Source organism: Beta vulgaris, chromosome 7, assembly GCF_026745355.1.
Source record: "Beta vulgaris subsp. vulgaris cultivar EL10 chromosome 7, EL10.2, whole genome shotgun sequence".
Taxonomy (NCBI): Eukaryota; Viridiplantae; Streptophyta; class Magnoliopsida; order Caryophyllales; family Amaranthaceae; genus Beta; species Beta vulgaris.
Window position 1 is genome coordinate 39474357 of NC_079208.1, and position 16260 is coordinate 39490616.

At 38.1% G+C, this 16260-nt stretch overlaps 1 protein-coding gene across 1 annotated transcript; it reads left to right on the forward strand.

Annotated features, from left to right (window-relative positions):
• The first annotated feature begins 775 nt into the window (after positions 1-775).
• Positions 776-4929, forward strand: LOC104899382 (uncharacterized). Its single transcript, XM_057390817.1, has 5 exons — positions 776-1355; positions 1438-3220; positions 3304-4153; positions 4238-4492; positions 4843-4929. The coding sequence occupies exons 1-5, from the start codon at positions 776-778 to the stop codon at positions 4927-4929; spliced, it is 3555 nt and encodes a 1184-aa protein (XP_057246800.1).
• Positions 4930-16260: the final 11331 nt, after the last annotated feature.

Sequence of the window (16260 nt, forward strand, 5' to 3'; positions counted from 1 at the left end):
TATTGCGAAATCTTCATTACTAGAAATTTGAATCTCGGCGAGTGCTAAAGCTATGGCAAAGGGTTCAAAAAAAGGCAATGGAGGTCAGAAGGCTAAACAACATGTGAAGGTAGTGTAGAAACCTCAATCAGGGGATGCGAAGAAGAAGGTGAGTATCAATGACATTCAGGACAATGCTTCATTGAGTTGGACCTCGGAAGAGGAGAAGGACTCTGATTTAGTAGCATCAGCGGATTTGAATGCTTCAATGATGGATAGACCCAATGCTGTGGCTGCTAGGCAGCAGATGGACAAGTGGATTGAATCAATTCGTACACCATTGAGGCCAGCATCTGGAAAATGTGGTGAACCCTTCCCCTCATCCAATGCAACAGTTAGTAAGCAATACAGGCAATACTCATTCCTGGCGTACTAGTTTGTTTGAGACGATTAGGGAGGAAGGCCTTAATCTGGAGATTCCGGTGAATAATAACAACAACTTAAATGTTAATGAAGTGACCATTACTGAAGAAGATGTTAAGGAGGAAATAGTATTCTAGGAATCAGATGTTGTTTGTTACATACTAGGTATAAAACCTCCAGCTCGAATTGTTGATGGCTTTATTCGAAGAGTATGGGGAAAATATGGTATAGATAGGATTACAATGGGGAGTAATGGTGTCTTTATAGTCAGATTCAGGACCATGGAAGGGAAACAGAAGGCCACTGATGCGGGGCCTATCCTTTATGATAGGAAACCTGTCATAGTGAAAACTGGTCACCTGAATTAGATTTAATGGCGGAAGAAGTAAAAGTTGTTCCTACTTGGGTGCGATTGCCTGGTTTACCGCTGAAATATTGGGGACCTACTTCTTTGAATAAGATTTCTAGTCTTATTGGAAAGTCTATCAGAACTAATAGAGCTACAGCCCAGAATGACATACTGGAATATGCACGAATTCTGGTAGAAGTTCACTTAGATAGTTCTTTTCCTGAAGTGATTCAGTTTGTGAATGAGAAGGGAGTGATAGTCACACAGAAGGTGGTATATGAGTGCAGACCAACTTCCTGTGGTGACTGTGGAGGTATAGGGCATACAGTGGTGGAGTGTAGACAAAAAAAGTATGAGTTGGCATTGAAAAAAGTGAAACCTAGACAAGTTTGGGTGGAAAAAACCAAGCTAGCTGGTGGGAAGCAACCTGTTGGGAATGTAAGTGTGATAAAGCATAGTGCTCAGCAGAAGGAAGATATTGTGCAGAATGAGATTCCTGTTGTTGAGCAAACTGAGAAGGATGTAAATCAGAATGACCAACAAGTGGAGGTGGAGCCACTTGTTGTTGGTGTGGTTCAGGTTAACATAGCTGAAAGTGCAGCAGGCAATGAGGTTGCTAGTAGTGCTGTGGGAGTAAAATCGAAGCAGGCTGAGGAACTTCTGATTCCTCCCAATGGATAAAATAGGCTTATGGAATATCAGGGGCCTTAATAGTCCAGCTAAGCATAATGATGTCAAATGGTTTTTGGCACATCATCAAGTGGGATTATTTGGGTTCCTGGAAACTAGGGTAAAAGCTAGGAATTTCCCTAAAGTTTATCCTAAGGTGTGTGGTGATTGGTCTATTGTTACTAACTATCAGTATGATAAAGGAGGTAGAATTTGGCTGATTTGGCTTCCACATCTTTTTGTGGTGAATGTGAAGAGTTATGGGGCTCAGTTTATTCATAGTGAGGTAATTCATAAGGCTACAGGAAGGAAGTTTGAGGTGACTATAGTGTATGGTGTAAATGATGCAAGGGGAAGAGAGGATTTATGGAGGGCTTTGTGTATGATTAACTCATCGGTTATAGGCCCATGGGTAGTCCTAGGGGATTTCAATAATGTTCTTAACATGGGAGAGAGAATTGGGTCTGCTATTACCCTTGATGAGATTGCAAATTTCAGGCAGTGTGTCAGAGATTGCAAGCTCAGTGAGCATGTTACTAGTGGTCCTTTCTTTACTTGGTCGAATAAACAGGAGGGGGAGAACAGAGTTTTCACAAAGATTGATAGAGTCTTATGTAATGATTTGTGGAATGATGTCTTCAAGGAAGCTATTGCTGTGTTCATGCCTGAATATATCTCTGATCACTGCCCCTGTATTGTACATCTGGATGCAGAGGTGAGGGGTAGACCTAGACCATTTAAATTTCGCAACATGTGGGGTAAAACTGCAGAGTTTACTCAGATTGTGCAAAATTCATGGCAATTAGTAGTATCAGGTGTAGCCATGTATAGAATTGTTTGCAAACTGAAGGCTTTGAAAAATCCTCTTAGAATTCTGCATAGGGAAAAATTTGCTAATATGGAGAATGATGCAAAAATGGCTATGGATAAATTCATGAGCATTCAGGAGGCCATTTATGCAGATCCTCATAATATTGTTCTTCATCAGCAGGAGGAGAGAGCAAGGAAGGATTATGAGGAGATCAACTCTGCCAGACTGAGTTTAATGAAACAGAAAATTAAGCATGATTGGATTAAGGGAGGAGATGAGAATACTGCATACTTTCATGCATGTTTGAAGAAGAGAAGGAAGCAGGCTCAAGTTCTTAGAATACAAGATAAAGATGGGATATGGAGAGAGGGGATCAAGGAGGTTGAGGGGGCTTTTCTTAGTTACTATGAAGAGCTCTTAGGAACTGATAGTGAGGCAGAAGCATATGTTAGCAACACAATAATTGCAGAGGGAAAGGTGGTGTCCCAAGAGAAGCAACTTACTCTATGTGCCCCTTTTAATGCAGATGAAGTGAAGGCTGCTCTTTTTTATATTGATCACAATAAATCAGCTGGGCCTGATGGTTATTCGAGTGGTTTTTTTAAGGATGCTTGGGATATGGTAGGGCCTGAAATTACAAATGCAGTCCTGGATTTTTTTAGAACTGGTAAGCTACTTAAGCAACTCAATGCTACCAATCTATGCCTGATTCCTAAGGTGGAGCAACCAGAGAGTGTTACACAATTCAGGCCTATTTCCTGTTGCAATGTGCTATACAAGGTAATATCTAAGCTTCTCTGTACTAGGTTAAAAATGGTGCTGCCTGACCTGATTGATCCAGCTCAAAGTGCTTTTGTGGAGCAGAGATGCATAATGCATAATATTTTGATCTGCCAGGACATCTTGAATCAATATAAGAGGAAGAGTCAACCTGCTAGGTGTACTTTAAAAGTAGACCTAAGGAAAGCTTATGACTCAGTTAGCTGGAAGTTTTTAGGAAATTTACTAAAGAAGCTCCAGTTTCCAGTACAATTTTGTGACTGGATTATGACTTGTGTGTCTACTCCATTAGTCTGAATGGTGGGATGTTTGGGTTTTTTAAGGGAAAAAAAGGATTAAGGCAGGGAGACCTTGTATCTCCTTTACTCTTTGTCCTTGTGATGGAATATTTCACTAGACTATTGAGGAAGATGAGTAGTAGGGAGGACTTTGGTTTCCATTACAGATGTGCAAGCCTCAAGATCACTCATCTAGTTTTTGCAGATGACCTCATGATGTTTTGCAAGGGTGAATTTAAATCTGTGTTGCTTTTAATTAGAGCTTTGAAAACTTTTTATAAAGCTTCAGAGTTACAGGCCAATAAAGAAAAAAGTGCTATATATTTTGGCAATGTGCAGGAGGAGGTTCAGCAAAGGATACTCCAGATATCTGGGTTCACAAAAGGGCAATTCCCCTTTAGATATTTGGGGGTTCCTATTACCTCAAAGAGGCTCTCTATAGCAGATTGTGATGTGCTGGTTGATAAAATTATGAGAAGAGTGTTGTGTTGGACTTCTAGAAATCTTTCCTATGCTGCTAGGAATGTCCTAATTAATTCTGTTCTATTGAGTATTCACACCTACTGGTCACAAATTTTTATGTTGCCCAAAGGTGTGTTGATGAAGGTTATTCAAATTGCTCGTGCTTTTCTATGGGAGGGGAAATCTTATCTTCATAAACCTCCCCTTGTGTCATGGGATTGGGTTTGTAAACCTAAGAGTAAAGGAGGCTTGGGTGTGAGAAATTGTATGGTGTGGAACAATGCTGCTATTGGCAAGTATACATGGCAGATTGCTCAAAAGGCAGATTCTCTTTGGATCAAGTGGGTCCATAGCATCTATATTAGGGATGCAAATTGGTGGGAGTATCAACCAAAAGGGAATGTGAGCTGGACTTGGAAAATTATCTGCAGGGTGAGAGATAAGTTTTCAAGCAGCTTATCATAACAATCAGTGGCTTGATGGTAGGAAAGTCTATTCAATAAAGGAGGGTATAAATGGTTGTGTGGAACTCAGGAAAATGTTAGCTGGCATCACTGGGTTTGGAGTCCATTAAACACTCCAAAGCATGCATTCATTTCATGGCTTGCAGCTTTGGGTAGACTAAGGACAAGAGATAGACTCATGAGAGCTGGCATATGTCAGACTGCAGAGTGTTTGATGTGCAACAATGGCCTAGACTCTGGCTGTCACTTATTCTTTAGCTGCAAGTTTAGTACTCAGGTGTGCCAAGGAGTGATGAACTGGCTGAAAATTCACAAGCACAATCAGGAGAATTTATATGTTCACTAGAAGAAATGGGGCAGGAAATTCAAGAAGAAAAAACAACAATAGGTGGTGTATGCATGCCTTGCTGCTACTGTTTACTATATTTGGAAGGCTAGAAACTTTGCACTATGGGAGGGAGCAGTTATGAGGCCAAAAACTGTAATAAGAAAAATCCAGATTGATGTATGTCTTAGAGCTAATAGCAAAGTTAATAGTAAGTGGTCTGTGAGTGAGAAGGAATGGCTTACTGAATTAGCAGCTCAATGTTTGAGCTAGCTATATAGTTATATTGTTTTCTTATGTAGGGTGCAGTTGGTTATTCAGTTGCTGGGGTGCTTTGGGTAGGTGTTTATCTTTGTATGGGCAGTCCTGTTGTGGATGTTTGGTTGTAAGTTTGTGCTGCTGCTGCATAATTTTTGGTAATAAAATCGCTTACATTTTGCCAAAAAAAAAGAAATAAGTTGTGAATTTATGGAAAAATTTTGCATCAACCGGTGTAATAAATGATCAACTAATGCAACTTATTTCCATTTTAAGCTTCTTATACACAGCCCTTAGGGCTGCATATAGCTTTTCCCAATATTAAATAGGGTCAATTGGAATCCATAAATCATACTAAAAACCACCACAATGCACAATAGAACTAAAAGGCTCGACCACGGTGGCATGTAGAGAAGCAACAGCAGCAACAATCCATCTGCAACAGTTATACATTAGAAGCAAACCACGGTGGAAGAGGAGAGATCAAATTCAGAAGCAACAAGTCAGCAATAGTAGCAATGCAACTACAGGTAGTCCACGAGGAAGAGGAAAGAGAAAATCCACGAGCACCACATTAGGAGCAGCATAGACAAATGATAGAGTTCATATAAACATTGGAATTTAGAAGCAACCCACGGTGGAAGAGCAGAGAGGGAATTCAAATGAACTATATTTTTATACTTAGGCTCTGTTTGGTAGGGTGTAAAACATTTTCAGTGTAAAATGATTTTCATGGAAAACAATTTACAATGGGAAACACATTTCCAAAATTAGTTTTCTGTTGTTTGGTTTCATGTAATAAAAATGATGAAATGAAAATAAAAGGGAAAGTAAAGAGGTAGTGAGAGGAGTGTACAAGAGAGATAAGGAAAATAATTTTCCCTTCATTTCAAAGGGAAAATGATTTTCTATCATTAGGAGAGTAATTTTACTCCAAGGGAAAATAGTTTTACACTATTTTGCCAACCAAACAATGTAAAACTGAAAATAGCCCTACCAAACGGAGCCTTAATGTAAAAGTTTTAGATTTGGAATGCTTATCTTAACATTATGAATTTATGATGTTCAATACAATGAATATAATTTTTTTGTCGTATGATTGATCGGATGCATATTCCTGTATGTGATTTTTAATATACTTTTGGTTGAAATATGCATCCGATCATCATGATGTTCCGATGTGATCAACCCACTGCACCAAAAATTAGTTGCCAGAGATACTTCTTCCTTAATTTATAACCCTATGTTATATCAAATTTCTGGAGATGATGATATCGACTTGAATTGCAACAACAATAATGAATAAGCGGAGAGAGGATAGAGAAAAGCAATGCAGGAGCAACACGACGACATAGGGGTGTGGCTTCACCACCACCTAGCAGCAACGCCAGTGCGCGGCGGCACCAGCCACGTTGAAGCACAGAAGAGAGAGAACCGACATAGAGCAAGAGTATATTATTTTCTTTGATGTCAAACCGACAGGGGAAGCAGCCACGGCGAGGTGGAGAGATGAAGAATGAACCAAGATAACATTTTTAGATAAAACGGCACAGAATAATTTTGGGCTCATAAACCTAGGAGGATCACATTTCAGCTTTTATACTAGGAATGGTTACAATCCCGAGGGGACAGCTCATCATTGGCAACAGGCCAAAAACACTACCAGACAAAATAACAGCTAGAAAATAACAGCTATATGTAGTACTAGCTGAGGACAATACATAGAAAATAAAGGAAAATACTTAGTGAATATTTGATACTTCTACATCCCCTCCGCAAGTTGGACTTGAGGGAAGACAAACAAGGCCCAACTTGGAAGAAAGAAAACAGTGCTGAGCTGCTGGAAGGGACTTGGTAAGAATGTCTGCAATTTGAAGAGATGTCTTAACATGAGCAGTAGTGATTAACCCTGCTTTAATATTTTCACGAATGTAATAACAATCAAGCTTGAGGTGTTTTGTCCGTTCATGAAACACCTCATTGTGAGCAATGTATTCAGCTGAAATGTTGTCACGGAAAAGAGTGACAGGCTGAGGAAAATGTTAAAGTAAATCTTCAAAGAGACCAGTGAGCCAAGCAATTTCAGCAGTGGCCATGGACATGCTTCTTAACTCAGCTTCACAAAAAGATTTTGAAATGACCTTTTGTTTCTTGGTCTTCCAAGAAATCAAACAACCCCTTATGAAGATGTAATAACCTGTCAAAGATCTTCCACTGAAGGGGCAGGTTCCCCAATCAGCATCAGAGTATGCTGTGAATTCTTCTCCACCAGACTTGGGATAAAAGAGACCATAATCTTGTGTGCCTTTCAGATATCGTATCACATGTAGAGCAGCTTGTAAATGAGGCTGTCTTGGCATGCTCATGAATTGACTGAGTTGCTGAACAGAAAAGGTAATGTCTGGTCTAGAGAGATTGAGATATAGAAGTCTACCAATCAATCTTCTATAAACTTCAGGATCTTCTAAAGGCTCTCCTGCATCTGTGCTTAATTTAATACCCTTAGGAAAAGGAAACTTGGCAGCAGTGCAATTATGAAGCCCAGCATCATGAATTAAGTCATGAGTGTATTTTCTTTGGTTAATGACAGTGCCTTGTTGATTTCTGGCAACTTCAATGCCAAGAAAATACCTCAATTCTCCTAAGTCTTTGATTGTAAATGCATGATCAAGACTTTTCTTGAGGTTATGGATGCCAAGATCATCATCTCCAGTGAGCAACAGATCATCAACATACACAAGAGCTATGCTGATCCTTTCTTCATTCTTTTTAAAGAAAACAGAACTATCTCTGGGACATTGAGTGTAACCAAGCTTCTTGAGAAAATTTCTCAACTCTATGTTCCATTGTCTGGAAGCTTGTTTCAGACCATAGAGACTTTTCTTCAATCTACATACCTTTCCTTGATTATCTTCAGTAACATAACCATGTGGTATCTTCAAATATACCTCTTCTTCTAAATGCCCATGCAAAAAGGCATTGTTTATGTCCAATTGAGACAGCTTCCATCCTTTCTTGGTTGCAAGAGCAATCATAGTTCTAACTGTAGCAAATTTTGCTACAGGAGAAAAGGTGGCTTTGTAATCTTTGCCCTTCACTTGTCTATCTCCTCGAGCAACTAACCTTGCCTTGTATCTTTCAACATCTCCATTGGGCTTGAACTTAACTTTATATACCCATTTGCTATCAAGGGCTCTCTTTCCTTCTGGAAGGGTAGTAATGACCCAAGTTCCATTCCTTTCAAGGGTTGTGAGCTCCTCCTTCATAGCTTCTCTCCACTTAGCATGCTGGGATGCCTCAAAGTAAGTTGTAGGTTCTCTTTCCTTGAAAACATTGTTAAGAGAAACAATGTAATCATGATTGTAATAATCCTTGTTTGCCAAGGTTACCATGACCATATTTGCACTAGCCTAACCTGAGCTTGAGTCAGTCCTAGATGCATCAGTTATTTGATGAACATAGTCATCAAATTTGGAAGGAAGTTTTCTTGCTCTCTCAGATCTTCTGAGATTAAGAACTTCAGGAACAGACCTGGGAGCTGCATTCTCAGAGTGAACAGAAGACTGAGTGTCTGTTGTGGCAGGAGCAGCAGGACTCTCTTGAGTAGGATTTTCATGCTGAAAGGGAACATCCATATCATTCACAGCTTCATCAACTAAGAGAGGAGGATCTTCATCAAAGGTATTAGGTTGTGGATGAAATAAAAGAGGGTATCCTTCTTGAGTATATTGTTCTGTGATCTTAAAGGGAAAGATATTTTGTTTGAAGACAACATCTCTACACACCATTAGCTTGTGACTCTCTAAATCATAAACCCTATAGGCTTTCTGACCACTTGGGTAGCCTAACATGATACATTTCTTTGCCTTGGGAGCAAACTTATCACCTTTTGTGTGAGAATTAGTGGGCATAACACAAGCAACCTATTACCTTGAGCATGCTGTAGTCAGGCTGTTTCTTCATCAACCTTTCAAAAGGTGTTTGCCACCCAATAACTGCACTAGGAAGAAGATTGATGATGTGGGTAGCTGCTAAAATACACTCACCCCAAAATTTGTTTGGAAGAGCAGCATGGATCTTCATAGCCCTGGCAGTTTCAGCAAGGTGCTTGTGCTTCCTTTCAACTCTCCCATTTTGTTGGGGAGTTCTAGGAGCACTTCTTTGATGGAAGATACCTTTATCAGCCAGAAGTTGCCCACATTCACTTTGCACAATCTCAGTGCCATTATCTGTTCTGATACTTTTAATAGACACCTGAAAATGGTTTTGAACATAAGCAATAAAATTGCTCAAAACATTCTTAACTTGTTCTTTATTTGTGATCAAGAAAGTCCAAGTGACTCTTGAATGATCATCCAAGATAGTCAAGAAATATCTTCCACCTGTAATGGTTTGAACCCTATAGGGTCCCCATAAATCAATATGGACAAGATCAAAAACATTATCAGCAATAGACTTGCTAATAGGAAAAGGAAATCTATGATGCTTGGCAAGACAGCAAGTGTCACAAAAAAGTTTAGTCAAACCATTGCATTCACATTGGGAAATATGTTTAAGTTTGGACAAGGAAGTATGCCCCAATCTTTGATGTAACAACATGACATCATAGTTTCTCTTCTTAGCAACAACTAGATTATTACATTGCTTCATGGAAGACTCCCTTACAACTACTTCATCATTTCTGCACTTCTCATTCCCAAGCTCCAGCTGGTAAACTCCTCCATATCTGCTACCTCCTCCTACTATCTCTCCATTAGAAGGGTTTTGAAAAACACACCTTTCATCAGAAAAGGACACCTTCAGCTTGTTCTGTTGTATGATTCTAGCAACAGAGAGCAAGTTATGCTTGAATTCAGGAATGTACAACACATTCCTTAAGATCAACTTTGGTCCTAAATATACAGAACCCATCTCCTTTACCTGCCTCATGGTTCCATCTGGCATTCCTACATGAATAGGTTTGTTCAAGGACTTTCTCTCAAATAAGTTTTTATCACAGTTCACCATATGTTCAGAGGCACCTGAATCAATTATCCAGGTGTTTTTCCCAAGTAATTCATAATATGATTAAGCACTATTTGAAGAAATAATACCTGCAAAGTTACTCATCTGAGAACTGTTAACAGAGTTACTGGTTCCTTCATTTTGTCTGATTGAAAGGGCCTTCAGAACTTGCTCCACCAAATTGTTCACCATGTTGTTGTCCTTGTGTCCTCCAAAATCCAGTGGCTCCTGTTGATTGCTTCCTTCTTCCTTTCCTTCAACATTGCCAGCATAGGACATCATTCTTTTCCCCCTTTGAGGTCCACCCTTAAATCGATCTGGATATCCATGTATCTTGAAACACCCTTCCTTAGTGTGACCTTTCATTTGACAGTGGTCACAGTGTGGGTATCCATTCAACTTGAAACAGCCTTCCCTAATGTGACCCCTCATTTTGCAATGGTCACAAAAATATTTCCTTAGCTTCTCCTCCTTGCTCTCTTTTCCTTTGAAACTTCCTTTCACATGCTGAAAGTTTCCTCTTGTTTGTTGTGTTCCATTCATAGAGTTGTTGTTAGCAAACAAAGCACTAGCTTCTATTCCAGAATCAATGTTCTCACTTACTTGCTTCTGCTTTTCTGCCTGTAAAACAAGCTGAAAAGCCTAGTTGATGTTAGGCAAGGGGTCCATAGCTAGAATACTTCCTCTCAGACTATCATACTTATTGCTCAAACCCATTAGAAAATCTATTACTCTACTCTGAGTCTCCCTCTCTAATATTCTTTTCAAATACTTGCAGTCACATTCCTTCAAATTTCCACAAGTGCACTCTGGAAAACCATCCAAAGCATTCAACTCATCCCAAGACTTCTTCAGTTTGCTATAATAATCCACAACACTCATATCATTTTGCATTAACCCAGTTACTTCTTTCTTAATAGCATATAACTGAGGTGCATTGGATTGACCATATCTTTCCACTAACTCATCCCAGAATCCCTTAGCAGACTCACTTAGGATTAGAACATCAGCTATTTCAGGAGTAACAGAAGCAAATAACCAGCATCTTAACATATAATCATTTCTAGTCCATTTACTAAAATCTTCAGAACTTGAAGCAAGTTTAGGAATATTACCATCAATGAAGCCGAGCTTGTTTTTAGCTCCTTGTGCCATTCTAACACTTCTACTCCAAGGAAGATAATTGTTCCCATTGAAGATTATGCTTGACAGGGGTGTGATAGAATTATCAGAATTACCCAGATAATATGGGTCTGAATATGGTATGACTTGTTTTTCAGCCATGGAAAATAATTTTCTCAGCTCAAAGCTAAGATCTACAAACTCTCCTTCTACTTCCAGAATTAAGTTTGAGATAACAGCTATATGTAGTACTAGCTGAGGACAATACATAGAAAATAAAGGAAAATACTTAGTGAATATTTGATACTTCTACAAGAGAGAACCGACAATAAGGGGTGGAGAGAGAGCAATATTGATGAGGTCAAAGTCTTTTTGTTTAAACTTGAACATGCAACAATGGCGTCAATCGAGATAACAAAGCATTCAACAATGGCGTCTAAGAGAGATGCGGTTTGGGTTTTGGGGTACCAGACCAACAGAGGGTTTGGGTTTCTTACTAAGAATCGGGTAGGTAAATGCATGTTAGTAGTAAGTACATGAGATAGAAAAAATAGGGGGTGATAAACTTAGAAATTTTACTATTATCATTATTTGGTTTTGTTATTAGATAAAAATATAGTGATTGACTTTTCTCATTTTTTCACAATTCACCTAAAATTGTATTATACTCCCCGTCTCATAATATAGTGCCTACTTCATTTTTGGTGGGTCAAACTTTAAAATATTTGATCGAATATTCTCATATGTAAATATAAAAAAACATATTCATGTGGGATCTTGTTAGATTCGTCTCAATGTGTAGTTTCATAATATCAACTTTTTACATTGTTTTATTAATAAGGAATTGAAGATATTAAAGGTCAAAGTTACGTCTTGGAGACCGTGTAAAAAAGAAACAAGCACTATATTATGGGACAGGGAGAGTATATTTTTTGGTACAATTTGAGCAAATTCTAGTACTTGCTCCGTTTATCAATAAGTGCAACATTTTCCATTTAAGGAAATGTCATAATAAGTGCAACATAGCTCAAAATGGAAGGTTTTTCCCCTTTTATTTACAGAATTGCCATTATTTATTTCCCCTAACAACTTAAGTAACCCACATCTCTACCAACCTAAACAACATTAACCCACCCCTCTCTACTCCCCTCAACCCAAACCCACCCCTTTCTCTCAGCCACCACCCATCTCTCTCTCTCTCCTCAACTCAACCCACCCCTCTCTCTCAGCCACCACCCTTCTCTCTCAGCCACCACCCCTCTCTCTCCTCTATGAGACCACCACCATCACTACTAACCTGACACCACCACCAAGTCGACACCAGATGCGACCCAACGCTACCACTACCAACTCGACACCACCAGCCCATCTAATGCGACCCAATATCACCACTACCACCTCTAGACCACCACGCCATCAGATGTGACCCAACACCATTAGGCCCTTCTCTCACCTCCTCCTTCGTTTTCTATAACTCTTCCTCCTCACCTTCTCTCACCTTGTCCATCACTCCTTTCTTCATCTCTACTAGTTTTAGATCTAGGGTTTCGATACCACCACGCATCAGATTCCTGGACGATGGTATGGTTGGTGTGTTAGTGTGATGATGGTGATGGAAAGAAGTAGAAGATGCTGACGGTGGTGTTGGTGAAACAAGAGTTAGGGTTTTGATTTTTGAACGGTGGTGGGGTTTGTGACATGATGTGTTGGTGCGATGGTGGTGGTGGGGAGAAACTATGGATATCGGTGGAAATGGTGGAGAAATCTTATATGGTTTCCGATAGCCATAATTGGGGGAGGGCGGTTTTTCTGGTGGTGGTGGCTATTTTGAGTTTTTCGGTAGTGGTGGTGGAGGTGTTGTGGTGGATAGTAGGTGGAAGGTGTTTGAGATATAAAGTTATTAGTTGATAGTGTAGATATTTTATTTAATTAAGTTGCCTAATCTCTTATTAAGTGTGGTATCCAACTTTCTCTCTCTATATGTCTTGGTCTGTGTGTCACTTCTCTATGTTGCACTTCTTTAGAAACGGAGGAAGTATATTATTTCATAAGATTTGAGAGTAGGGTATCTAGTTCGATGAAATTGATCCAAAATTCTATACATCTTGCACAATTGTATACATTTTCACATAATTCACGTAAAATTGTATACATTTTGCCTAATTCACCTAAAATTGTATATATTATAGTATATGATTCACTCAAGTTCTGTCAAAAATTTATACAATTTAGACAAATATTATTTCCTTTGGTGCAACACTTATAATTTTTAATATTTAGCAATAAATCATGTTCAGTGTTAATCATGGACAAATTAATCAAATGATTTTAAATAATTTCCTATATTATACATGTGAATTTAGGAAATAATCAATAATAATTTATTATGCATGCATGGTATTCTTACTAATATTTACGGAAATTAATTTGTTTTTACTTAGGTTTTTCACCCTTTATTTGGCACTAATAAATAATCTAATCATACTTCCATTGCATTCTCTACACCAATCTCCAGAAATCCTACAATCATTGACCTAATTAAATCCAAATTCTAAATAATCTTTTAATAGAGAGTGAATAGAGTTCGGTTGAAACAACACTCCCATCTACGCCTAAGAAGGAATGACATCCTAAATTGGAACATACAAATTTTTTTGATTATGAAGGTATGGTGTTAACAATGTTCCGTTCAGGTGAAGGATTTTCTAATTTTCTAAATCAACATGACCAACTTATAGTATATGATTGTAATAAGCTTCAAATGGCTTATATTTAACTAAAACACCCCTTCCCTATTCCTTCAAAAAAAGCTTATAGTATATGACTAATAGTTGTAATTTCAAGATACAATTTTTAGCTGCCAAAAAAAAGGATGCAATTCTATGATACAAAATTTGTGTTATAAAGTCTAAAAACCAAAGCCTAGAAATAAACATTGATATTAAACGAGTCTTGAGTTAATTAATAGTAGCATATTAATTTAATTGATTATAACCTCTAAAAACTGCAGTAATTGTAACACGTTCATGTAACTCGAGATGAAGGAGAAGAATACTATGTTATACTTAGTCATATTTACGTTTTTTTTTAAATTATTGAAGAAGGATGAGAACACCAGAGCTGAAAGAAAGTATAGCTTCCATATGACTGCACAATGTAGGGATTAAAGCATCTAGCATAACTCTTGAATATTATTTTAGACACACCTAAAATTATTGGAATAAAATGATACATCTAATAATTAAGTTGTCTACGTATACCGCGAATAGACTGAATTTGTTGTACTAAACTCATTACTTATATGATTAAGTTGTCTACGTATACCGCGAATAGACTGAATTTGTTGTACTAAACTCATTACTTATATGAACTGTAGCAAGTTGCTAATATTCAAATAGAAGAAAGCTTGTGAAGTTTCACTTAACCTCTATCTGATTCTTGGTAACATTGTACATTAAATCTCTATTACCATTTTGATTGGGTAAGATTAGGGGTGTCAAAAACCGGGCCGACCCACGGGTGAACCCGCATGCGACCCAGACCCAACCTGTTCCGAGCCGAGAGTGGTCGGTTGGAAACCCGACCCATTCCGACCTAGCTTTCACCCGTGCCCAGTTTAACACGTGGAATTGGTAAACCAACCTGAGTTGGGCCGACCCAGTTTGACCCGTACCCAGTTGCACCCGTGAATAACGACCTAGACCCAACCTGTTTCCGACCCAAAATAACTCGCACCCAACTTCACCCGCCAATGACCCAGTTAAACCAACCTAGTTATCACCCAACCCAGTTACCACCCATCCCAGTTGTGACCCAACCCAGCTTTCACCGACCCAGTTCTGACTCAACCCAGTTATGACCCAACCCAATTCGGACCCAACCCAGTTGCCACCCAACCCAACTAAATCCGACCCAAATAAACCCGACCCAACACCATTCTGACCCAAGTAAACTGAATTAAACTGAATTGGGAGTAAATGTAACTAAAATCAACTGAAAAATGATTAACTGAAACTAAAATAAACTGTAAATAAAAAAACCAAAACTCATAAGAAAAATCGCCATTTACGACCAGATTTCTGGTCGCAAAAAGCTCAAATCTGGTCGTAAAAAGCCTTTTACGACCAGAAACGCGTGTGGTCGTAAAAGGCTTGGTCATAAATAACAGTACAACTAGTTTCACTTTCTCATTGTAATTGTTCTTTTGCGACCAGATTTAGTTCTCGTCACAATTAGTTGTCGTCTGCGACCAGTTTTCTAGTCGCAAATATGAGTACAAAAATTTTAAAAAAAAGAAATTAGCAACTAAACATAGTTGTTAATTTCAAGTATTTACAATTGAATATCATAACAACAACATAAATTTATACAAAAATTAATTCATCATTCATAATCACCAAAATTGTTGATTACTAATTTACTACAGCAATATGCTTCAAAGAATTATATTGAATTTGGTACAAGAAAACTTAAATATAAAAACTTAAATTTATACAAAAACTAATTCATCATCGTTAATCATTCATCATCATCACTTGGATTGAAACATATCTTTATCTTCTTCATCAACAAATCTTCATGATCATCTTCATCAACAAATCTTCAAAAAATCTGCAACCAAAAACAAGAAAAAATCGAACGAATTAATTCAAAACAAATAATCCAGATCAGAAGTTTTAACCAAAAATTCAGCCAAAAAACACACATTTTGAACCCAGAAATTCCAACGAATTAAACCCAGAAATTCCAACGAATTAAACTTAGAAATTCCAACAAATTTTATGCAGAAATTCGAACCAATTTTCCCAGAAATTCGAACCAAAATTTGCCCCAAAAACGAACCCCAACTTTACCCCAAATATTGAACCCAAATTTGCCCAAAATCGAACCAAGATACTCCCCAAAATCGAACCCAAAATTTCCGTAATATTCAAGCACAAACTTTCCCAAATTCGAACCCAGATTTGGCCCCTATTCGAACCCAAATTCAACCAGAAATTCAACCCTAAATATCCCAGAAATTCAACCACAAATTCAACCCTAAATTGGAATCCAATCAAACCAAGATCTAAAAACATAAAAAGGAAATTCGTAAATTACCCAAAACCCCCATAAATTACTCAGTAAAATTATCCTAAACCCCCAAAAATTCAACCACGAAACCCCTGAAATTCGACATAATAGGAACCCTAAATACTCGAATTTCCCCAAAAGAATCTAACACCAAATCACCATCCAATTTCGAGTGAATAATTCGAAAAATTCAACAAAAAACGCCCCAAATTTTTCACAAAAATCTACACATACAAACATGAAATGAATTCGAAAAACCCCAA